Consider the following 26886-nt stretch of genomic DNA (forward strand, 5'->3'; position numbering starts at 1 on the left):
ACTAGTGGATTCAAAAATTTTTTTTTAGCAAGCAATTTCATCATTTTATTCACTCATTCAATATGTACTGAATAACTTTTAACAGCTAAAACAACCATCTTAGGATTTAACAAATACCTATGAGCTACATGTGTAAATATTTTGGGTCTTAGGGATTTAAGAGATTGGAAAAAAGGGAAAGACAGCCTATAATTGCTTTAAAACTTAATCTGATTTATAATACCTTAAACTTTTGCATATACAGAAACCACAATACAGCTTTCTTCAATATGGATAAAGATTAATACATTTCATGTTAGCTCTACTTGTTTATAGTTAAATATTTTGGTACAAGTGCTCTACTATAACTTTGGTTTCTTCCTACACAATCAACACCTTTTAGTAGCCAAACAGTAAATAAAACCTGCAAGGAATGTTATCACTAAACAAAGGGAGTTTACATTATATAATGTAAATCCAGAACAAAAACTATGGTGAGGATTTCACTCTTTTTCCAGTCCAGTCTTTTCTAAGACACTTCTATTGTTTAACTTACTGGACAGTGCTTTCACCAGAATGGGGGATAAAAAACAATGTTGTCTTATGTTCAAAGAAAAATTACTATTTCTTTCCAAACTTTGGTTAACAATAGCTAGTCACGAGGCTCAAGGCAAATCATGAACTCCTTGTTGCACCTGATCCCATCTCTCATCACCGCACAGTGTTCGAGATCACCCTGGATTAATGCCAATGGCAGGCTCACCACTGAAGACCTTCCTGTTGCCCTACTTCACTGGGGAGTTTAGGAAAATAAAAGCCTTGGCAAATGTGAAAGTGCTGCATAACTCTCACATGAAGAACAAATGTGCTCCATAAGCTGCTTTGATTTATTGGGAACACTTAGGTATGGACATGGATCTTACTTCTGTACCCTGAAGAAACAGAATCTCATTTCCCTTAGGCAGGAGGAATAATTCAGTGTCCTACGGTACAGCATGGTGAATATAATAAATAGCAACGTATTGTATACTTGAAAATTGCTAAGAGAGTAGATTTTAAGTGTTCTCACCACAAAATAATAAGCATAGGAGGTAACACATATGTTAATCACCTTGGCTTAGCCATTCCACAGTATGTAACTATGTCAAAACATCATGGTGTACCCCAAAAATATATTCCATTTTTATTTGGCAATTGAATGAAAGAAGACAGAAGAAAAAAATAGAATTTCAGCGCTTTGGAGACCACATGGCTGTACTCAGCCCTTGATGAATAAGGAACGAATAAGGAACCAAAGGCCCAGAAAAGGTGCCAGTGCTGGGACTTTCTCCCTCTGTTTTCTCCTCATCTGATGCTCTTTTCACAACAATAGGCCATGGCTGCATGGGTACAAGTAGCCTCTGGGCATCCTTTCTCATTACCCTTGTGCCACAAGACCCAGAGGATGCTGGTGTGACACATGAGGCTCTTTGGAATAAGGGGACATTGAAGTCTGTGAACTCTGGGTGACCCACGTGCTGATGCCCATGCGGCAGTGAGATGCTGGCCTCCATCTCGGAAGCACTGAGCCCAAAAAGAGGGGAGAGGAGTCGGGGGTAAGGAGCCGGGACAGGAAGAGAGCAAAGACTGCGAGAGTCAAATAAATGAGTCTTTCTTCCTTTAGCTGCAGCTCGAGTTACTCAGATTCACACCCACACTTGGAAAAGAATACACTTATCCCCACATTTCCTAGTGGATGATTTTCAGCCATTTTTTCAAATGGCTTTTTAAACTTCATAATTACCATAAAATACAGTTGTTATTTTCTGTAATATTAATGAGATAAGAAAACTCCTGGCTTATAGGCAACTCTACATGAACCACCTCACTATTTCTGAAATGCAAGTTAATTCCTGATAAGTCACTATTTCCAGCTCTGCTCTCTCTCCTGAGTGTTCCTCTAAACATCTTCACTTAGACTTCAAAGCAAACATATTCCTTAAAATTATATTCTTTTTTTCCTCCAAAACAGCTCCCCTAAGAGATGTTACTATGTCTATCATTTTCATATTAGAAACCTGGAAGTCATCCTTCATTCTTTCATGTTCTTCTTCATTCCACTACATCCTTCATTCTTCATGTCAATTTCCTGATATCTGTCACTTTACTTTCCTGTTTGCAGACCTCCCCAGAGTTCCCAGGCCTTCTTCACCTTACTGGTCCTGTGTAAGTGGCTTCCTCTGGCCACCAGAGCACTTAGTCACCTGATCCCCTCTGGTCCACCATGCTGGTACCAATTTGTAAGTTACACCATTGGTAACTACATTGATCCCCAACCAAGTACCTCACAATCAACAACTGACAGAATCTACTATCCTATCGTGTTCTTGCAGAGGTCTAACACAGTGCCCTGCACTCAATATTTAATCAAAGCTTCCATAAGGATAAGGGTGCACGGCTCTCACTACCCGTACCTGTGAGCCAGTTGGGCTATAGAAGAAGTTGATGAGTAGCCTTGGAAGGACTTTCATCACCTCCCAGCAAAGAGTTGCAAAGCCACAAGCTGAAAGCAAAGTATGCGTGAGGAGGGAAGACAATGCCTATCAGAATCAGAACAGCAAATTCTTGTGGCTGAGACACGAAACGTTCCTTGAGCCACAGAGAGAACTGGCAGCTCCTAAAACAAGAAGTTGCTTGGATTTTCTTTTTATCCCATTTTGCCAAGCGAAACAGAAAAATTTTTGCATTGAAAATGAAAGTTCAGTCTGCCCTGATAATTCTTCATTCGTAGCGAATCCCATCCAACCACAGCCTATCAGTCCATGACAATTTTCCATTTCATAACAAAGGAAAAATATTTCTAATAGTGACCAACTATCCTATTACATGAGAACTTAACACAAGACAAGAAAGAAAGGAGAGGAAGGAAAAGAAGGGAAAAGAACAGAATGGAACAGAAAAGAAAAGGAAAAAAAAGAAAAGAAAAGGGGGGAGGGAGGAGAGAATGAAGAAAGAAAAAAATCTCCACTAGGGAAGAAAATATTTTTACTCTAAAATGCAAAAACATCAACATATTTAAATAAAAACAACAAATGAGATCATTTCCCCATATAAAAATCAAAAAAGTGTAACCACAAATAAAAGTTACAACTACTCAACTTCAAACTGAGATAAGTTGCCAAAAACATTATAGAACTGTGTGTGATTTCTTCCAAACCCCTAAAGACACAGAGCTTCATCCTACAACAACAGCCCTGCAGCCTTCCCTCTACCTGGAAGATGCAAACACTGAAATGGAAGAGTCTTCTCTGAAGAATCAAATCACTTCTCACCTTTGTTCAGTGTTTTATTGTTTCTAAAGCACCTGTGAGTGCCTATTTCACCTGATTTTAACACCAGCTCTATGAGGAGTTATCCCCATTTTGTAAGTAAGAGGACTGAAGCTCAGCTGCCAAATGACTTGCCCAAGATTTTGCAGCTGGTGACTGTGCTGGAAGCCAGATCTCACAGCTCCTAGTTCAGTATTCCTTACAGTATTGACATCTCTTATTTGTTTCATTCACTTACAGATTCAAAATGACAGCCTGGCATGAATCAAGGGAGGGAAGAAAGGAGGAGGAGACATATACGGAGGAATGCACATCATAATCACCTCTACAACACCCAACTGTTAAAAACCTACTTCCCAGGGCCTGTATCAGACAACAGCTCCTTAAGAACCTCGACAGCATCTTTTTGTGTATGTTGTGGGGATGTGAGGTGGGAGAACAAGACATCACTATCTCTTACTGCTTTGATTTAAGGAACAATATTTATTGTGTTTTCCCATTAACAAGAAAGACAAATGTGAGATTTTTTATTAATATTTTTCTTTAAAGAGTACATGGATTTTTAAAAAGATGTGAACTTTCAGCGTAGTAAACAGAACACTGAATTGGGTTTCTTCCCCAGCTTCAAAAACTGGATAGTCCTATGATTTAGACAAATCACTTAACGTCTCTAGGTCTAGTTTTCCTCATTTGTACACTAAACTAGGAAATCTCTAAGGTCCGTTTTCAGTCCTGCAGTATCACAATTCTACAAAGTTACTTAGCCCCAACCATACACACAAAACGATGTGTTAGGTTCCAAAATGCTTGAGTCAACTTGAGAATTCAAAAGTTATTTGGACTGTTAATGTATCACTCAAAAGAACAGACTAAGGCAAGAAAATTGACTTTTTAATAAAATCCAAACAAAGTGATGCAGATATATAAGCGCAATATATAAAGAAATGGGAATTGTCAAAATAGTCTGGGCTAGTCCAGAACACCCCACAAAATGATGCCCCTTAAAGATACAACTACTGGAGAGAGCCAGAGATAAGACGAGAAAGACTTCCTAGTTTGGGAGCTATTTTTATCTACAGTCATTAGAGCCAGGAACAATCATGGCTTGGGGCTGAGGCAAGGAGGGATTGGGTTAAGGAGCAATGGGAAACAAAGTTAAATAAGTAGGAAGGAACCAGACTATAATGAATGTTCAACACCAAAGGTGGACATTTATTCAGCTTTACCTTGGAGGCAACGGAGAGTTGTCCAAGAAATACTGAGCATGGATGCAAAATGATAACGCTTGTGTTTTAGGAAAGAATTGTGTAACCTGAAATCATTTACACTCTCACCCCTCTCATGAGGCTCACTGAGGAACTTTTTAAGAAAGCCTCCATTGTATAACTACATCACACCCAGGCCTAACACAGACCTTGGGCAGGGAAAAAAGAATTTCCAAATGATTCACTGATTGTTTAAATCTGTAGGCTGGAGTTTCTACCAAGAAATAAAAAATGATTTCATCAAATAATATTGGGAAGTGCTGCATACTATATATTCCTGTAACAAATTCATAAAATGCAAATAACTAGCATATTAAAGGCTGCAATCAGTTTTGTGGAAAAGAATATTTTCAAACTGTATATGGCTGCATTTCTCAAACTTACCTAAACATGGAACTTTTTTCATACAATATTTATTAACCTAGTGCAGAACCAGCGTTTCACAGTACGCCCTCTCGGAAATCATGTCATGGAACATTTAGTTCTAAGAAAACAAAGCTGAACAGAAAATTAATCCATTAGGAATAGACACAGACACAAAATACATGCACAATTGACCCTGGAACAACACAAGTTCACTTATACGTGGATTTTCTTTAGCCTCTGCTACCCCAGATAAGGCAGGACCAACCCCTCCTCTTCCTCCTCCTCAGCCTACTCCATATGGAGACAATGAGAATGAAGACCTTTTTGATGATCCATTTCCACTTAATAAAGTAAATAAATTTTTCTTATGATTTTCTTAATATTCTTTTTCCCAGCTTACTCTATTGTAAGAATAAAGTATATATAGAATACACATAGCAGACAAAATATGCAGAATAAAGAATACATATAGCAGACAAAATATGTGTTAATCAACTGTTTATGTTATCAGTAAGGCTTCTAGTCAACAGTAAGCTATTAGCAGTTAAGTTTTGGGGGAGTCAAAAATTATAAACAAATTTGTGACTGCATGGCAGGGGAGGGGGGTGTTCAGTGCCCCTAACCACTGCATTGTTCAAAGGTCAATGGTAATTCCTTTTATCAGTAATAGAGACCAATATAAATTTAGAATTTCTCTCTGCACTTATCCATACTCTATCAGTGGTTCCCAACCTTGGCTACATATTAAAATCACCTGAGGAACTCTTTAAACAATACTGTGAAGCCTCACTCCCAGAGCAATTAAATCAGGGTCTCTAGTTTGAATATCAATAGTTTTTTATTTCAGCTTATTATGCGGGTACAAAAGTTTAGGTTATGTATATTGCCCATCCCTCCCCACACCCCACCCCCGAGTCAGAGCTTCAAGCATGTCCATTCCCCAGACAGTGACCCAAATGCCCATCAACAGTTTTTAAAAAAGAAAATTCCTCAGATAAAACTTCACCCAGGGTTAAGAACACTACTCTATTCCATCCCAAAATACTTGGCAAAAAAAGAAAAAAAAAAAAAAAAAAGAACACTGCTCTAGATTAAGAGTTTAGTATCACTAAAATAGCGGATGGTAGAACTAGACAAATGGGGATGTGAACATGAATTCCAGTTAATAGTCTAGCTAGAAAATCTGCCCCTGAAAAATTGAAAATTGGCTATATATATTCTGCATATGATACTGGATCTCAAATATTCTTGGCCTTAACTTTTCTGTACTTGTTTATCATTATACTGGTGATTTAATGCTAATACTAGAGTACGCTAAACTAATAACCAATGATTTAAGGGACTCTTTAATTTTATACAGATAGAACCAAATTTTCTATTACTTGCCAAATTTAAATCATTTTTATCTATTTCTCATAAGTTTTAGTTTGATTTCCATAAAACACAGCCAGAAGTAAACTGCAAAGCCAAAATTTTCAACTATTTTCCTGGAAAATACATTTGTAAAAACTACATATCATAGAAGGTTCAGAACTTAGTTAAAAGATGCTAACCATTTATTTTATAGCCGTTATTCTGAACTTGGCAATTTTATCATCCGAAATGTAATGAATATATCACAATAACTGAAAACTTATGTTTCAAAGCATAGTTAAAAGTTAATCTGTCTGGGAATGCATTTATCATCCAGGAACACAGTAGAAAGAAAAAAGAAAGAACATCTTCCTCAGCCTAGCACTAAAACAGAAGTTAGAAGCTGCAAAGCAAACTATATTGCAAAATGTTCGGTTGTCCTATCATTTTTAACTCTCATCATCTTTGAGTAGACAATGAATAGAAACAATACAATCTTCTAACTTTATTTTAGATTTCAAATCCTTCCACTTAGCCTCTAAATCTTTTGGCTTAAAGAATTTGTGAATAATTAGCTCAGATGAAATGATACAATGATATTTATCACTTTTAACTAATCTGTTTTCTGGGCCATATGACAGAGAAACAGTCTCCTCTGTCCCTTATTCCGCCTTTGCAAAGGCAATCAGTTGTTTCCTTCTGCTGGAAATGCCTTTCCATTAGGATATTCAGGTCATAGAGCCACAAGTCTGGAAGGCATCTTAACCTCATCTGAAAACTGCTGTCTGCTCAGAAATTCATCCTTGCTGCCTAACCCAACATATTCATTACACTCTTTTTACCTATCCCTCAAAACCCAACTCAAACACTTTCTCATAGAAGCTACCTTCCTTGATTACTCAGAGTAGGAAAAAAATCACTCCTCCCATTTCTTCTAACATAAGTTCTTGCCACACTAGGTGGCACTTATATGCTACTTCTCTGGAGTGTGACCCTCTTGAGGACAGCAGCCATAGGAACTCCTTTTCCCCTCCACAGTCCTGTACCTGCACAGTGTCTGGCTCACAAGGAGGGCAGGGAATGTCTCATGAGTGGCATCCTTAGCATCTCTGGGAAGTCTGCACATAATCATTCACCTCAACCCCTCCCTATAAGTATCTTTTCCCTTCATATTGAAAGCTCTTTGAAAGCCAAAATTACTCCTTTAGTATTCCTATGGAACCCAGAAGAAAGCAGGAGAGTTTTCAGATTCACAGATTATGAGGTAGCTCATGATATTATTAATGTTTGAAAAGGATAACAAAGTAAAGTGATATTCAAATGAGAAAAGACATATCCACACTCCCATTAAGTACTGAAAAATACTACTTCCTCAATTTTGTTGATTTCTCCCTCTCAATGTACTGGCTGAAGCCAAGAAAAGCTTAGGCTCTCCAAACCTACAAACCTAGGAATATGCCACGAAGCTTTTCAAACAGCACCTCCTACTGACTCACACATGGACCATTATTTCAGCAAACGCCATGGAAAAATAGAACAGGAAGAATTTCTATTTAAGAAAACAAACAACTCCAAACTAATTGAGCTTAAAGTTTTCTTATTCACAGGGGATTAAGGTTTCCTGGTAACTTCAGAATGAACAGACACGTGGGAATGGAAACTGGTTTTTTACTTCTTTCAAAAAAGTAATTGATGATGAACTCAAGAAAGAGAACCAAGCAGGAAACACAGAAGCCTCTATGTTTTTCCTACAGTCAGTTTCATCTCTGGCTAAATTCCCTCCTTCCCCACCTATCATTACTTTGCCCATTAACAAACAGAAAATTTGAATGGCCAGATGATAATCGAGTGTGACAAAAGTAATAAAACTAGTAAATGCTAAGGAAGAAAAGCCATACTTAACACTTCTAGACCATTTTAATTTCACAAAAAAAAAAAAAAAAAAGAAGAAGAAGGGCAATGAAGTTTATTTTTCCACCACTTGCAATGCCAAAAGACAGCTCCTTTTAGGAAGGGATTTATATCCAAAGAAATAAAAACGAACCTGCAAAACAGCCAGTTTGGGACAAGCCACAACTGTTAAACATACAAAATGAGAGAGTAACATTCAGGATATTTAATAATTTAATTCGAGGATCACGTTCCTTAGAGGCATACAGTAACACTCTCCTAAACCATTATTAAGAAAAATAGAAAATGTTTATATGCTGTACTAATCTCTCTGTATGTCGGCTGGCTACAAACTTCCCACCAAAAGTATAATAATGATGAAAACAATATTAATGCCAATGGCCAAAGAGGAGGTGGAAATTATGATATATAGGATAAAAGCCCATAACAAAATCTTTTTGGAAAATAAGGTCAGCACTTGCTTTTTTCACCTAAGATAATAACAATGACCTTTGAATAATGCTGGAGACTGATTAGCAAAAAGAAATATACCCTGAATAAAAATATTATTCTTACATAGTATCTATGTTATTTACAGAGAATGTTCATCCTACACTGGTATGGCATGGTCTAACATTTTAAAACACACTATAGTATTGCTGCTACATCCATATTTTAAATGACAAATTTGGGGGAGTATCTTTTGTCTTATCTAAAGAACACTGTTCCTTTAAAGATATACCTTAATTTGAGCCACTCATTGAGAGGTTAAACTACTGTACACACACCGAATTTTGTTAAAGCGTGAGTGTATAAACACTTTGAAGAAAGGAGGGCTATGGAATTATTCCGGTAAATGAATGTCTTTTATGCATCATAGTCTGATGCTTCATTTAGGCTTTGTAGAGTTTCCCGACTCCATCAGGAGAAGGGGAGAAGACTCCAAGGACACCTAGACACGAGAACCTGAGATGCATCATAAACTGTGCCAGTTCCAGGCAGGAGCACCTCGCTCTGGCACACCTGCTTCTCTGTTTTCTGCACCATGCCACCCTCCATGGAGAGGTACCCCCTGCTTACTCCCGGCTTCCTTATCCTCATGACATTGGCTTTCCCGTGGCCAACACCATCACGCTCGGCTTCCCCTCCCCCACCCCAGCCAATGTCACAACCTTCCCCATTCTGTTCCCACTCCCACTCCAGGTCTCAGCTCCCTAATTCGCTGAGATGAGTCTGGCTTGGCGGAGTTTACAGAGAACGCTGCACAGATCATGTCCACTGGATGGACAGAGTTTGTTGTTGGGTCTGGCGCCCAGATCTTGGCCCACTCAGCTGGGCTGCAAGAGCTGGAGGCAGAGTCTGGTGGTGCAAAACAAGGCCTACTTCTCTCCTTCCTGTGGGAAGGCAGGAACACACACATAAAATAACATATAAGGTATGTTTCACATGAACTAAAAACCACAGAAATTAAAAGTACTATTCAGAGAGAAAAGCAAGGTAAGAGTTGAATTAGCCAAAAGACAAATTCTAAAGCAATGTATTTTGTCTAGATAAAATGAAAAAACACTAAACACATCAAGCAAAAGGTTATTCTTTAAAAAAATAGAAAGATACACATCTAATGGGTGCAGTGCACACCTTCTGGGGGTTGGACATGCTTGAAGCTCTGACTGGGGTGGGGCCATGGCAATATATGTAACCTAAACATTTGTACCCCCATAATATGCTGAAATAAAAAAAATTTTTTAAAGAAGATAAAACTTTAAAAAGGAGTTCGAGACCAGCCTGAGCAAGAGCGAGAGCGAGACCCTGTCTCTACTAAAAAAATAGAAAGAAATTAGCTAGACAACTGAAAATATATAGAAAAAATTAGCCAGCAGCTACTCAGGAGGCTGAGGCAGGAGGATTGCGTGAGCCCAGGAGTTTGAGGTTGCTGTGAGCTAGGCTGACGCCACGGCACTCTAGCCCAGGCAACAGAGTGAGACTCTGTCTCAAAAAAAAATAAAAAAAATTAAAAAGTAAAAAAAAATAAAAAACAGAAAGAGTCCCACACTTGAAGACAGAACCGATTCACGAGATGACAACATAGCATTACAGGTCTCCTAGACAGAATAAAAAAAGTAAAATATCAGAGGTACAAACTTCAGGAATAATCAAGTTTAGTGCGATTTTGAAATCTATTTTAACAAAATAGAAAGAACTACAAAATCCATACCATTTATTTTGTTGTATTAATTTGCTTCCAGCCTTTTGGCTGCCCCTCAAAACACCACAGGGACCCTAATTCAGAGCTCTACTTAGCAAAACTTGCAACTTTAGGTAGGACTTCTCTCACTACAGAAGCTTAGCCCACAAGAGCATGATAATTGCTAATCTAAAGAAAAACATTCATCTTTTATTAACAGTAGTCAAGCATAAAGTCAGAAAAGCACTGTTCCAGTCTTGGCTGCCACCAACTAGCTGTCTAAAACTTGGGGGGGGAAAATCCAAGACTATTTAGACCATAATATCTTTTTCTAGAAGAAAGAGACAACACCACACCCAGCTTTAAATTGTATTGATTCTTCTGTGAACCCATTTTAAATCAGTAAAGCTTAAAGTTCTTTACTAAATGTCACCTGAGCTGAACTAAAATAAAAGGCACACCACCATCTCCCCATTGTATAGACTGTCACCCTGTGGCTGAATCCTTTTCCCCAAGTAATCTATGGAGTCCAGAGTGAAGGAAAAAAATCATACAGGAGTTCTGACTCTCGAGTCAATGTCCAAACCAAGTAAAATCTCCCAGAGTGATGCTTTCTACACTTTCATATTCCGGCCACCTTACCTGGCACATGGTCTCCAAGCTAAATGTCTGGACAAGAGCTTAGAGTGAAAGACAGAGCATGTGAGCTCTATCTATGGAAGCCTTTACCTGCCAGTCTGAACTCAGAAAGTGTCCTCATTTTATGTTATGTACCCAAAAATGATATTAAAGCCAACCTTTCCCCTTCAGCTGGGTAAAGGATGGCGAGGAATGTCAATTTTTCCTGTCTGTGATCAATTCAACAGTTCCTGAAACTTACATAATCTTTAGGTACTTCTGGTACATCCATATTGCAGATATTATGGTCTCACTATCATTCTACTAGGCAGGCTATATCTGAAATACTGTACCCAGATATTGCTGCCACATTTAAAATTGGATTTGATCTTGCTACTGAAAGTGAATAGGACAGTAAGGGGTCTGAAACTAAGTCATACAGTAAATAAGAAACTAAGTATCTTTAGTCTGAAGAAAGGAAGGTACACAGGTATAAAAACTGTCTTCAAAATTTTTTTATATCTCTGGATGGCAAAACAAGGGCACATGAATTTAAGAAAGAGAGGGAAATTTTCTAAAAATTAGCACTGCCTTAAAATGACCTACCTTGATGATCTGAGACTTGTTTTGTCTTTATAACTATCATAGGTGATACAGAAGTAACTTTAGTACTTGATGGGAAGTCTTACTTAGATTTCTTTCAACAAAACATATTGCATGCTCATAAATTACAATAATTTATGAATCCATGGGCAGCCTCAACCTTTTAGCTATTATTATATGATTGGCTTCTCTTCATAAAATGGCAGTTGTTATTAATCTTGATATAAAAGTAACAGAGGTCCATTATAAGAAAGTACAGAAAGAAAATAAAAACCAACCATAATCTCACCACTGAGACAGTCATGGTTAACATTTTGGCATAATTCTGCCAAGTCATTTTCTAGGCATAAATATACATAACAAAATTAACATCAAGCTATTTATATGCCTTTTGTCCTGATTTTTGTATTAATGTTGTAATCAATTTCACAAGTCATTAAATATTTACAAAAAGCATGATTTTTTAATGCCTACACTGTTATAATCCAATGTTTGAATACACCACATTTCAAACCTTACATTGTTCAGGACTTAGGTTATTTTTCATTTAATTGTTACAATATTGCCACAATGAATATCCTTATACATTGGCCTTCAGACATCTCTGATAATGTTCTATGTATATATTCAGACTGAATTTGTCCTATGTCCTTCTAAGATATAAAAACAATTTGAACCACATGACAATGAAAGTACATAACTAAACAGACACATATAGACTACCAAAGCAAATGCAAAACTCCTATGATTGAAACTAATCAAACTTAACCCTTCCTCACAAATAGCTAATGCCACTATCTTTAAAAATTGCTTCTCGGCCGGGCGCGGTGGCTCACGCCTGTAATCCTAGCACTCTGGGAGGCCGAGGTGGGCGGATCGTTTGAGCTCAGGAGTTCGAGACCAGCCTGAGCAAGAGCGAGACCCCATCTCTACTAAAAATAGAAAGAAATTATATGGACAGCTAAAAATATATATAGAAAAAATTAGCCGGACATGGTGGCGCATGCCTGTAGTCCCAGCTACTCGGGAGGCTGAGACAGGAGGATCCCTTGAGCTCAGGAGGTTGAGGTTGCTGTGAGCTAGGCTGACGCCACGGCACTCTAGCCTGGGCAACAGAGTGAGACTCTGTCTCAAAAAAAAAAAAAAAAAAAATTGCTTCTGATCCATACAGAAATGTTTACATCTAATCAGTTTATTAGTGTAATTTTGGTTTATCTGTACAATGTAGAAGTAGTTCTGAAATCTTAGTATCAACCATAAATAAGGAAGTTTGCATATCAAGATCTTTCAATTAAAGGAAATGCTGACAACTTCAAGAATTACGGTAGGCTTTTAATCTATACAGGGAGAGCCTTTTACAAAATATATACAGATGTTTTTCAACTAACACCAATAAATCCCTTAACTTGGCCTTTCCATGGTCACTTGCACTACAAATCTGAAATCCAGAGTCCCACCTTGTGACTCTTTTTAAAAGACCTGCTTTCATGAATTCAATTTGATTTTCTACACAATCCAATGCTTTGAGTTTGGTTTCCAAGAAATCATTTTAATCAGTAACAACTAAACTTTCATCATACATGGGTTTAAGATCATTATTCACTTGAAAAAACTGTAGTGGCAATTAGGTTACATTCATTATCATTAAAGCATACACTTTGAAAGAATCTCAGTGACATTCCTTGCTTCCACGGTTCCAGAAAAGGATTAAAACAGGAAATGTGGCTTTCATAAAGCATTTGTGTGAAATGACTGGCAAAATGTATGGCAATAATACACCATTACAATGCAACTCGATGCAGGTGACTTTACAACATGCTAAGGGAACATGGACTCAACACGCAGGCTTCCTGTGTCCAAATGAACACAAAGACACAACTCAGAAGACTAGAAGAATGGATGATAAGCAAACCACTTTAAAAACTGCCTAAAGGATGCTCATACAACTTTTTTGGGGTGGGGGGCTATTCCTTTTTTCTAAGTCTTTTAAGTGGCCAGTTATCTCTATCCATACAGTAGTATAAAGAGAACCATGATCACAGATTCTGTCACTGAAACGTTCTCAGGACAATAGCATTGTGATTGGTAATAAGAACTTAGTATGCCTGAATGTTAGCTTTAAGTCCTAAGTGTCCATTAGTAATGACATTCATGGATGATAATCTTGACTCAAGTTTGGGACAAACACTGTAATGCTAACAGCCCTCTCAGTAAACTTTCATAAACCACTGTGACATCAGAAACTCTTCACTGTATACCCTTTTATAAATTTGAATTGTGAACCAGGTAAACATACTACCTATTGAAATACTAAAAGCTTTAAAATTATCCTGATCTTATTCATTAATAAATCAAATTTGATTTGTTACTTTGAAACTTAAAGTGTTAGAAAAAGTACATTCATGGGCTATAGGTAATTGAATTCACTTTAAAATAATTAAACCAAAACTTATTTCTATTACTAGAGGAAAAAAATCCATTCAAAATATAAAAACAATGGCCACTGGAAAAAGTAGAAGCAATTTTATCATCTCTGCTGCCCCCCAATAAAAAGATCCATTTAGTCCCCATCTCGGACCACCTAATGCATTCGTTTTGAGCTATAGAGGGAGCCAAATATTCCTCCCAGAAATTTTCCCCAGAAGACACTACTTGCTACTTTCCAGTCTCAAAATGCCAAAAGTAATTTTTTGCCTAAAAAGGATGCATTTGAGGGTGATAAAAATATACCACATGAGCCACCCAACAGCAATCTCATTTATGTTAGTCTTACTGTTAGCCCTTATGACAAGCCAGTTTATAGGTCAGTTTTCCAAAGAAATATCCAAAAAATATTTTAAGAGTGTAAAATATCCCTACATTTGAAATATGTGATATGCACTTTAGGGAGAAATACTGTACATAACCCCAATGCAATGGAAAACTCAACTTTCCCCAACCGTGATGCTGACTGGATTGGGTCTTCTTCAGTAATTGGGATGACAGATTTTTCTGAAGCATTTTGCTTTGATGAGTCACATTTGTAATACATTCACTGTACCCTCCACACCTACTACACTGTAACACATTTTCCCCTCCAAGATCTGGCCATAGTCATTTCATAAGAGAAAGAAAAAAAAGAACTGATTAAAAGGAAACAGGACAGACGGTGAGTAAGCCATGAACAACTGCCCAAAGAACCATAAAAAACCCGGAAGATCGTTTCCATGTGTTTTAATTAGAGTTGCCATTAGGAGTGGATTAGAGAGAATACTGATAAAATTGTATCCATTCCCACCTTTTGTAAGTGTAGTTAGAGCCAAATAATAAAAAGTACAATTACTGGAGACCTTTGCAAAGTTTTAACACAGAAAATACATTTGGGATGTTATCCAATGCAAAAATGTCGTTTAATCTGTAATCCCATCAACCAGGGAATATTAAAAATCACTTTCTATACATTTTTAATATGCATAGAGAAGATTAACTATAAATAGTTCTCTTTCAAAGGTAAGATTACAGATTTATTTCTCTTTTTGCATGTCAATTATATATTCATTCTAGACAAAAACAGATTTAGTATAAATGACTAGGCAGTTAAAATCTATGATCAAATTGAATATCAAAATGTTACATTGTAACATTTACAGTTTTAGTACATTTTTCTACAGAATCATTTTCTCAATTAAAAGATGTTATAGGCTGAACTGTCTTCCAAAAATTCCTATGTTGAAGTCTTAACCCCTGGGACCTCAGAATGTGACGTTATTTGGAAATGGGGTCATTGCAGATGTAATAAGATGAAGCCATACCAGAGCAGGGTGAGCCCCTAATCCAGTATGATTGGTATCCTTATAAAAAGGGGAAATCTGGACACAGAGATACACAAACGAGTATACCATATGAAGATGAAGGCATAGATCAGGACACCCAGAGAACCAAAGAACACCAGCAAACCATCAGAGGCTAGAAGAGAAGCATGGAACAGATTCTCTCTCACAGGTCTCAGAAGGAACCAACCCTGGTCACACCCTGATCTGAACCGTGAGACAATAAGTTTCTCACAGTGAAGTCACCCAGTTTGTGGTATGGCAGCCCTAATAAACTAACACAAAAGGTTTCAAAGCATATCACACGAAGACACTACATTTTGACCATAAACATTTTTTCCCTAACAATCTGGCTTTTGATGAATAATGCTTGCAAAAATCAAAATTTTTCTCCAAATGTCCCAGCCCCTCCCAAGCCTCATTATTGCCTTTAGGTAAGGCCACATAACTAAGTTCTATGCCACAGAATGTGAGAGGAAGTGACAGATGCCACAGCCAGGAATAGTGTATAGAAAATTGGGTAGATCGCTGAAAAAAACAGTAACCTTAACTCCAGGGGAGAAATGTATAGTAAGCTGAACAACAGTGTATCATAGATTCACGTTTGAGACAGTGTATTTGACAATCTTACTGTCAGTTAAGTTGAAATTTAAACTCTTTGTGGAAATATATCAATTCTTATTCTGAAAGGTATTTTAAAATTTAGTTTTATTTAATGAGAATAATGACTTTAATTAAATTTAGTAAAATTTAATTAGCACAATCATATGATTTTACACATATTTTTATGGTACAAACATAAAATAATACATAAAAGTCTCACACTCTTCCAGTCCCCACCTGGGGAGAGCCATGATGAAGCAAGGTAAGCATGCTTCCATGCTCAGAAAACATTTTTAAAATAATTAGAATATTTGAACTTTAAACTCAGCTAAAGAGAGGTTTTAATTTTGTTTGTCATGCACACCCCGGGGTCAAAAGCAAAAAAGCATTCCAGTAAGAGGCATATAGATCACATTTACATTACTCTAGGAGTAGGAAAGTATTTCTTCAAAGATGCTAGTAAGCAGCAATATGGCCTATTTTTCATTCTCAAATGATTCCTAAAATGTCATTATGTGGAACTAGAATACGTGTGACTGGATGAAAGTTCCTGGAGGACAATTCGATACTTCTCCATTACTTCATTCTACTGTAGATGAGCGATAATGTCTACTTCTGTCTAGTCAAAACATTGAAAAATTACTCTTCTGGAATGTGGGATGTTTGCCTTTTAAGTTACAGGTTTTTTTCCAGGATGCAGGTCCAAATTTCATATGGACACTTGTCTATCAAGAAGACACCTTCGATTGAACTAACGTAGAAAATGAGGAGATTAAAAACTACTCCCATTCAATTATTCAGAGACCTTATTAACTAACCTGTGACCAAGAATGGAATCTACAATTCCAACTCGCAGTTTGTGGGATGCACACATGTTCCTGCCTCCAAACATATGTTTCCATTTAAACTGCTGGAATGTATGTATACATGGCTGTTCAAAGAGTGATAAATATCAGCAAATCTCCTAAGAATGAAAGTCCTTTATGACCATATACACTGTGTTTTGACTCAGGTCTTAAAATGTCTGAAGCAAAGGTGAACAGTCTGCTTTTTACACCTATCTGTGAGCTACAGAAGAACAATGAAGGAAAAAAAAAATCGTTTCACAGACAGCATCTATTTCTACCATCACCACTAACCCAAGACAAATCTATGATTTCTGCTATTTGTATACTCTTTTTTTTTACCCTTATTGGTAAGCCTGCCCTGGCTAAGGGCAGGGTATTCTGAAATGTCCAGGTATTGAGTACAAGTTGTGTATTAACCAATGACAGATAATGCCAAGTGAGGGGCTTCAAGCACAGTACATAAACTTCAACAGCTTGAATCTAAAGGAGGAGTGGAAACTGGTGGTCTGGAACATTCTATTTGACCAGCACACCTTTTTCACTTTTTTAAATATAAATTCCTTTAGAAAAGTACACCCCCATACAAGGAAGGCACTTCATCACATGGGATCATGTACCTCACCTGGCACTATGAGCCCTTCACATGATGTGTGCCAGCCAAATATTTGAAGCATGAATGCATCCACCTCTGAGCTTCTTATCTGCTGTTTCTTTGCCTTTAAGCAAAAACTTCATTAGATTTTTCCCTGGAAAGAACCTGCTTAGAGTCCCATACAGCATCCCTCCCTTTCCTCACTCATGCTGAGTGTTTCCAACTTGCTTACTGAAAACTATCCTCCCTTATATGGAAGGGGAACTTTGAGCTTCTAGTGTCACTGTTGAAACAGGCAAATTTCCTCTTATAACCAAGGCAAGAGTAAAAAAAAAAAAGCAACTTACCTTTTGAAAAAAGTCTTCCCCACTTCTGCCTTTTCCTTCAGCAGCAGCTGTAAATAAAAATGCATACATTTAAAATAGTTTCTCTTTTCAATTTATGTATTCAAAAACCTTTTGAGTATCAGGTATGAGAATAGAAAAGCAAATGAGATGCCAGCTTTGCTCTTCCAAAGCTGAGTGTCTGCTACCGGTCCTCACCTGGGTGCAAAGTTGATAAAGAATAAAACACCAATCTAATCAATTACACGTCTTTAGATTATGTAACACTTGTTTTCTTCGTCTGAAAGACTCACAAATCTCTACACACTTAGATGAAAGTAATCTTGTCCTTTCATACTTAAGAAATTATATGAATAAATGCAACTATCAAAGTAATCAGCTGTAGTGCCCCAAGCATGTCCTGTGTGTAATAAATTCCAGGTGTGAGTTTGCCTTGTCAACAGGTGGCTCATCCCATATGGCCTACTTCTGGGCTATTTCAGTTTTACGCTTTACAATGACTATATAATCTACTTGGATTTCAACTGGCATCATATACTACTTTAATTTGTTCCTTCATTTGCATATACAAAGAAAGAGAAAAAAAAACAACATGAGAATTCAACACCCGTAATGGTGAAGGTCACAGCCAACAATAAAACTTCATGTGAGGCCAGTGCAGTGGCTCACACCTGTAATCCTAGCACTCTGGGAGTCCAAGGCGGGAGGAATGCTTGAGGCCAGGAGTTCAAGAGCAGCCTGGGCAACATAGAGAGACCACGTCTCTACAAAAAGTAGAAAAATTAGCCAGGCGTGGTGGTGCGCACCTGTAGTCCCGGCTAATTGGGAGGCTGAGGCAAGAGAATCACTTGAACCCAGGAGTTTGAGGCTGCAGTGAGCTATGATGACACCACTGCACTCTACCCAGGGCGACAACTTGAAACTCTGTCTCAAAAAAAAAACAAAAAAAAAACCACTTCATGTGAGATTAATTAAAAAGTCATTGTATCTGAACATCATTTTTATATCTCAACAGTATCCTATAAATACAGGACAAACCCAGTTCTCTTATGACTATTTGCGGTGAGCAGTGGGAAATTTGACCAAAAGAAGGAATGAGAAAAAATAGCATCTTGCTTGCAATGGCCTCATATTGCATCTTCCAGAGGGCAAACACCAAGCAGGACTTTGATTCTGGTGTAGGGGGGAACAATGCTCAGCTGGAGAAGCCACCCCCTGGCCAGGACAAAGAAAAGGGCTGAAGCAAGAACTCCTGGAAACTGGTCTGGAAGACCATGGTAAACCACACACCTGCTGGGCAGGACCACAGCAGGGCAGTTTTTGTTGATATGTGTATGTGTGTCCAGAACACTTGTTAAAATGACTAAAGACCCAAGAAGTGTGCCAGATGAATCACTTAAGAAACACATTTGTCACTTAGCAAGTGTTGACAAGCACCTGTTACGACAACTTTGACATTCTGTTAGGTGAAGGATTCAAAACTCAAAGAAATTCTCTCTGCCTTCAAAGAAATAACAAATATTAAAATTTAAACTTTTTTACTAACTAAAATTTTACAGTTAAATATAAGACATCCTCTCTGCTGTTGTAGAAATACGTATTTTTTATCTACACATTTTTATCTGAATAGAGCACAGAGAACATTTTTCTGGAATTCCCCAGGACAGTCTGAGAAAATACATAAAAACAGGGGCTAAAAAAGAAAGAATAAAAAATTGTATTCCAATGTACAATAGTTCATTGTTGTTGTTCATGTCCTAATCCCTATAACCTGTGAATATGTTACTTTACATAGCAAAAGGGATTTTGCAGATGTGATTAAGTTAAGGATCTTGAGATGGGAAGATTATCCTGAATAATCTACATGGGCCCAATTAATTACGTCCTTATAAGAAGGAAGCAGGAGGGTCAGAGTACAAGGTGATGTGACAACGGAAGGAGAGGGAGAAGGGCACATGACAGCAAAAGCAGAGATGAGAGAGGAGAAAGATTTGAAGGTGGAGGAAGGGCCCATGAGCCAAGGAATGTAGATAGCCTCTGGGGCTGGAAAAGTCAAATAAATGGATTCCTCCTGACAGCCTCCGTAGGGAGGACAGCCCTGCTCACAGCTTCATTCTAGCCCAGTAAAACCCACTTCAGATGTTAAACCTCCAAAATTATAAGGTAATAAATTTATGTTGTTTTAAGACACTACACTGTGGCAATTTGTCACAGCAGCAAAAGGAAACAAATCCCTAATGCCAGTATCTTTTTAACTTTACTTTTTGCACAAATTCCATACCATCAATAGCATGGACTGAGCACCAACATTTATGTGGGCCACCTGAATCACCTATTTCCACAAATAGATTCTTTTAGTTTACAAACTATCATTTTTACTGTCCAACTTGGAAATATATCAATATTAAAGCTAAAAAAAAAAAAAAGAAAGTTGAACAAATTTCTAACCAAACTGGTAAGTGTGATTGGTCCTAGCCACAGGGGCCACTCAGGCAAGACAAAAGGGCAGTGCCCAACCTAATGACATGTGTCTTGGGGACACTTAACCAGCTCCTGGGCTATCTTTGTCTGAGGCTAAAAGCAGTTAAAAGGGACCATACTCGATGATACCTACAGTCACTTGGCAATGAAAGTGGCAGTAAGAGCATGGAGATTTGAAAAAAATCCAAGGGACATTCAGAAAACTCTTCTTTGAAAAGAAATTTTTATAGAATCAAAGACATTTTCAAAGGTCTATCAAGCAAAGTATAGATAATCACCCCTTTCATCACAGGAAACTCCTTCACAACTTAGAATTCGTCTGTTAAAATTCCATTATACGATTACACTGATTACAGAAACTTCCTTGAGGAGACTTGTTTTGCTCATGACAAACTCATTATGTCACACTTGGTAATGCCACTTCATTCCAAGTCCATCCAAACACTAAACAGACTTCACAGAATGGCCCTTCAATCTCCGGATGAATAAAAAAGGGGAACATTTCCTTAGTTAGACCCAAACTATAAGTAACTATGTTTCAGAACTAAATAAATAAATAAAATTTAATCAGAAAACTGAACCTTTAAAAGCAAGCTTGTAATTTGAGGGAAAACAGCAGGCAGGGAGCCAGAATTTGTATTCCAAGTATTTGTGTATAAGAAACTCTAAATCTGAGCCTGGATTTTGCTCAATTCTGATGTGTCCATTTCCCAAGCCCAGAAGTACCCTGGTAAAAGACCCCAGCTGAGTTCTTGTTTAGATGATGGTCTCAGGTGCAGACTATGGTTAGTCCTAGTCATCAACACTTCCCAGGGAGCATCCTTATTTCATTCCCAGGTTGCTGGGTCTCCTGAAGGACTTTTACTGACCCCAAGCATGCAAACCTGTCAAGGCCATAGAAGCCAATCAGGAGAGTGACATTTTACCAAAAGTCTTCTCTTCCCCCAAACAGGGATCCTTCTGAGCCCAAATTTGAGAGTCTAATTTTCAACCTTACTCTAAATTCCTCAGCATCAAAATATAAACTCCCAGGAAGTGAGGGATGAAGGAGAGGGGTCAGTGAAGAACATTTCTTTCTCAACATAAGCATTTAAATGTTTATATTTTACAGACCCAGAAAAGAAGTTCACTCTTTCATTCCACAAATATTCAGGTCCCATGCCAATGAATCCAAACAGGCAGGCTCTACCCTCATTCAACTCACAACCCTGGCCTGTGTAATACTCAAAACCAACCTACTAGTAAGATGAAGCCGAAATGAAAATTCAGTTTTCCTGAGGACTTTCCCAGAGAGCTTTTCACAGTCACAACTCTATCCAAATTAAACTTATTATAAATTTAATTTAGCTATTCTCATTCCGGACAATGCACTAAAAAGCTAGTCATTTTACTCCTAACCCAACACCAGAGCTGGAGAGCTACCGTTAGACCTGAAAAATAAAGGGCACCTCTACGGAGACCATTGGAGAGTTGGATTGGAAAAAAAAAAAAAAAAATGAGGTATGATAATATCTTGACTCAAATCATTTCCTTTTCATTATATTTGGAGGGGCAACTAATGCCTGTGGAATGAGCCAGCCCATACTTTATGTCATGTTACTCCTTGACCTTTGAATTCTGATTCTACTCTATGATAAAACAGTTCTACTGAATATTCACAATCTTACTCCCTTGTCTGTTTTATTCCACCATAATATGAACACACACATAAAGATTTAGCAGGTTTTTTTAAACTGTCTTTACAATATGACTTCTGCCTGATGTTCCAATGTTTATGCACTTGAATGTAAAAACCCTGTATTATTCCTGCCAATGAAAGCAATTGTCCTTATTTTCATGATACAGAACTCCAGGAATAAATTACTTCAATACCACCAAAACGTGGCTGGCTAAATATGCAGGTAAAGCATTTCATATTTTAAGCTGAACAATTCATTTTTTATGTTTATTATAATTTCTCCAAGGCTTTGCCATATTTTATTTCATATTTTTGCTTCACAAGAAATATGGAATGGCAAAAGCCACCGCCAATAAAAACAGCAAAAGTTGAAACAGGTGTAAAGTATTACAGTTCCCCAAACTATAGGACAAGTCCAGTTAATTACCAAATTAAAAGGGGGTGGGATGCTTGACTTTAAATTCTTCCTAGGGCACATGGAAAGTTCTGTTTAAATATCCTTTTCCTTTTGAAATGCTTTTCTCTATTATAACATCTGATGCTTTATGGAGCCAACTCAAAAAACCCAAGGACTATGTACTTCATACTTAAAACACAGTATGAGATACCTTTAAACATTACCTTGATATACAATGAGATCTTTTTCTTGTGGAATTTGAGGGAAAAAATTTCAAATTATAAAAAATAATTGAGAAATAATTCATTCTGGTAGCCTGATTCTTTTGCATAAATATTTTACTAAAAATGTAAAATATTCACTTATTGTATAAATGTAATCCATATGCCAAAAAAGTTATGTCACAAATTTTATTCTGTATACCAACTATTTGCAGAAAACTTCCCTAACTTAGCCAATTCTACTGAAAGAGAAATTAGCACAAAAGTTGTAGAAGATGCTGTTTCTATATACTTCCAGGAACACTTTTTATGTTCATGAATTATATCTTGCACTTTGGAATGTATGCAAAGCTCCGACAATTGACTGAGAAAAGAATAAACAGTAAGTCTATTTTTAAAGTTTCTTCCATTTTTCAATTATTAATAAAATCATGATCATTATCCAAATACTCTAACCAACTGAAGAACACTTTCAAGTATAAATTTCAGCAGCATAAAGTGTCATCTAAATGTTGTGTATCACAGTAAGTGTGAAGATTTTCAGACCCCATTTTTCCCAAAACTCCCTACCTAATTCCCAGAGTTCACTGTGAACAAATCAAATTCACCTGCCCTGCAAAAAAAAAAAAAAAATAGGTAGACCTATTGAGAAAAATCAAGAAGAGACCAAAAAAATACCATTTTTATCTTAATCACTGGATTAACGATGGTTTTCTTCTTCACTTCAAATTTTCTTAAATATTATTTTATTTTGCAATTAAATCTCCATCATTAAAAATGTAATATTGGAGGGGACGGGTAAATTCACATTGAAGGGGTAAAATGCACACTATCTGGGTGATGGACACACATAACTTTGACTCAAAATGTACAAAAGTAATTTCATGTAACCAAAACATTTGTAACCCCATTATATTCTGAAATTCAAAAAAAGTAATATTGTTTATATAAAACAATGTACAGAATGACCTCCATTCTGTATAAAAAGTATGTGCATGTGCAAATATAAACATAACATTTACAAATATAAACACACATATCTATATATGGAAATGTAGTATACATTAGGAAGAAAAGAGTGAAAGGATAAACTCCAAAATATTAACAGCTATTATTTGAGTAGAATTATTACATCATTTATCAATTTCCCCTTTGTATTTTTCAGAACACCTTTAAATAGCTTGAACTGCTTTGTAAACAGGAAAAAATCATTTTTAAATCCTCCTTCCTATTTGAGATTGTACAAGGTTTTACCATTACTGGTTTGTCACAGCATCATTTTTAGCCCACAGTGTATGAGGCAATGTGGAAAAACTATGAAAATCAAACACGGGTATAAGCTACCTAAGCAGACAGGATGACTAATGTAGTATCAGAGATGGATAATGCACAGTCAATAACATGATACCAGGTATACATCACAGGGCTTAATTACCCTAGTACTTTCTAGATGTAAACACAGCTGGAAACAGTAAACAATCCAGTATTTGGAAAACTTCTGGAGTCATCTCCAAATACAATAGCCAGCCAAAAGACGACAAAAATAGACACCCTCCAAAATGTGTGAACCAAAAAGAGAAAAATGTGTATGTATACATTTTCAATTATACACTGTTGTTTAAAAACAAAAGGCTGCTATTACTGAAAGGTCACCAAATGGAACATGAAATAAAACAGATAACACCTTATGAATTTACCACATCCTACAAGAGCTCTATGGCTAAGAATATGAAGGAAAAGAGATGGATGGCCCACGGCAATTTGGGCCAAGAGTGTGGGCCATCAAGTGAACTACACCAACAATCTGAGACACCTCTTCAGACTATTTTTTTCTCTTTTTTTTTATTTCAGCATATTATGGGAGTACAAATGTTTAGGTTACATATATTGCCTTTGCTCCACCTGAGTCAGAGCTTCAAGCATGTCCATCCCCTAGACAACGTGCACCACACCCATTCTGTGTGAATATACCCATCCCCTCCTCCCCCCTCCCACCTGCCTGACACCCGATGAATGTTACTTCCATATGTGTACATAAGTGTTGATCAGTTAATACCAGTTTCATGGTGAGTACATGTGGTGCTTGTTTTTCCATTCTTGTGATACTTCACTTAGTAGAATGGGCTCCAGCTCTATTCAGGATTATACAAGAGGTGCTAGATCACTGTTGTTTTTTGCAGCTGAGTAGAACTCCATGGTATGCATGTACCACATTTTATTAATCCACTCATGTATTGATGGGCACTTGGGTTGTTTCCACATCTTTGCAATTGTGAATTGTGCTACTATAAACATTCTAGTGCAGATGTCTTTTTTATAGAATGTCTTTTGTTCTTTTGGGTAGATGCCCAGTAAGGGGATTGCCGGATCAAATGGTAGTTCTACTTGTAGCTCTCGGAGGTATCTCCATACGGCTTTCCACAGAGGTTGTACTAGTTTGCAGTCCCACCAGCAGTGCATGAGTGTTCCTATCTCTCCACATCCATGCCAACATTATTGTTATAGGACTTTTAGATAAAAGCCTTTCTCATTAGAGTTAAGTGATATCTCATTGTGGTTTTGATTTGCATTCCCCTGATGATTAGTGATGATGAGTATTTTTTCATATGTTTGTCGGCCATAAGTCTGTCTTCTTTAGAAAAGTTTCTGTTCATGTCTTTTGCCCACTTAATCTCATTTCCCACCAAATGTTTTAACACAACTATTAAGAATTACAAAGATGACGGTGGAGGTTAGGGAAGGAGCCTTGAACTATTCTAACAATAGGGACCACTGCTGCCTCTGTGAGACTTTGCAGACCACACTTCTCAAAACAAGGAATGCAGGGGATTTTTCTCACGTGTCAAATCTCTCAGGGCAATAAAGCCCTACAAACATTTCAATGCTGGGGACTATCTAAGACACTGGTGGCCCTGCCACACTCGGGGCGCAGCAGAAAACCAGAAAAGGCCAGCATTCTCTAATCCACGAGATTTTTGTTTCAGAAAGCATCTGTTACTGTCAAACGAAAGAAAACATATTCCCAAAAATCTAAATTACATTATTCACTGCTTTAAGCAACTTTTAACTTGAAGTCTTCTAGTAACTCTGGCTAAGAGTTTATTCTCACTTCAAATTTATCGGCCTGACAATGAAGACTTCCTTGTAAACTGATGACCCTAACATGTATCAGTGGAATTACAGTCCAACTGATTAACAGAAACGTTGATCATGTCAAATATCTTGCTTTCAGACCCTATTTCTTCTTATATAAACAATCCCTGAAGCAACCTTTCCTCTGGCCTGAGGTCATAACACTATGTGACAACTTCAGGTACTTGAATATCAGCTTCTTTTACTGCCACACTAGAAAAAAAAAATGTTTCCTCAGGACCACAGTGTTATTATGCAAATTGAATGAAAACAAAATGATCCTCTCTAACTGAATGAAAAATTTGTCATTTTTTATTGTTTTCTGTGTTTTCTTCAATAAAAGGTAATATAAAAACTTGAAAATCGGTAATGTAAATAGTAATGTGAAAATTTGAGAAATAGCTCACAAGGGTGAAGTGATTTTCTTGACTAGTCAGGTTTTAATGTAAATTACAGGTAAACATAAGTAGAAAAATGAAATGTATTAACTTCTATTCATTTAATCCATGGTTTTAGAATTAAATTGTCAATATTAATTGTAACAATAAGAACATCAACAAGTAAGATTTTCATGAACCAACAACTAACTGCAGGGTTTGGCCAGGTTTTGATTCATGAGGTCCCAGGCTTAAAACTAGCCTGAGTTAAACACAACTCACATGGCAGTTAATGTGCTAAAAAAAAAAAAAAAAAAAAAAAAAAAAAAAATCAATACTCTTTCAAACTTTATCAAAAGCTAAAAGATGTTCATGGCCTTTATACAGTTTAATTGAAGTATAAATACCTAACACCACGAGGATCTTGGGCTGATCTTCCTAGAGAACTGTGCCAGGCAATATGACAGCCACAGGCCACACGTGGCTAGTGCGCACTTGAAATGTGCGTAGTCTGAATTCAGATATGCTACAGTATGACACATACACAGGATTTTGAAGACTTAGTACAAAGAAATAATGTAAAAATCTCATTAATTTTTTGATTATATGTTGAAATGATGTTACTTTTATGTATTAAGTTAAACAAAGATATATTATTGAGACTAACCTCACCTTTGTTTTACTCTTCTTAATGTGGCTGTAAAACTTAAAATCTGTGTCTTCCATTATATTTCTACTGCACAGCACTGCCATTGGGAATAACACCTTACTTTGCAATCCAAGGAGGATTGAAAAGATTCAAGGAGAGCACACAGCCACAGGCTATGAAGGACTGAA

At 37.1% G+C, this 26886-nt stretch overlaps 1 protein-coding gene across 1 annotated transcript in view; it reads right to left on the reverse strand.

The window, feature by feature from the left end:
• Positions 1 to 26886, reverse strand: part of BICC1 (BicC family RNA binding protein 1) — a 270781-nt gene that overhangs the window by 167237 nt on the left and 76658 nt on the right. Inside the window, exon 2 of the mRNA XM_069460653.1 lies at positions 17767 to 17813. Coding sequence (XP_069316754.1) covers positions 17767 to 17813 — 47 coding nt within the window. The remainder of the gene's footprint in view (positions 1 to 17766; positions 17814 to 26886) is intronic.

Source organism: Eulemur rufifrons, chromosome 28, assembly GCF_041146395.1.
Source record: "Eulemur rufifrons isolate Redbay chromosome 28, OSU_ERuf_1, whole genome shotgun sequence".
Lineage (NCBI taxonomy): Eukaryota > Metazoa > Chordata > Mammalia > Primates > Lemuridae > Eulemur > Eulemur rufifrons.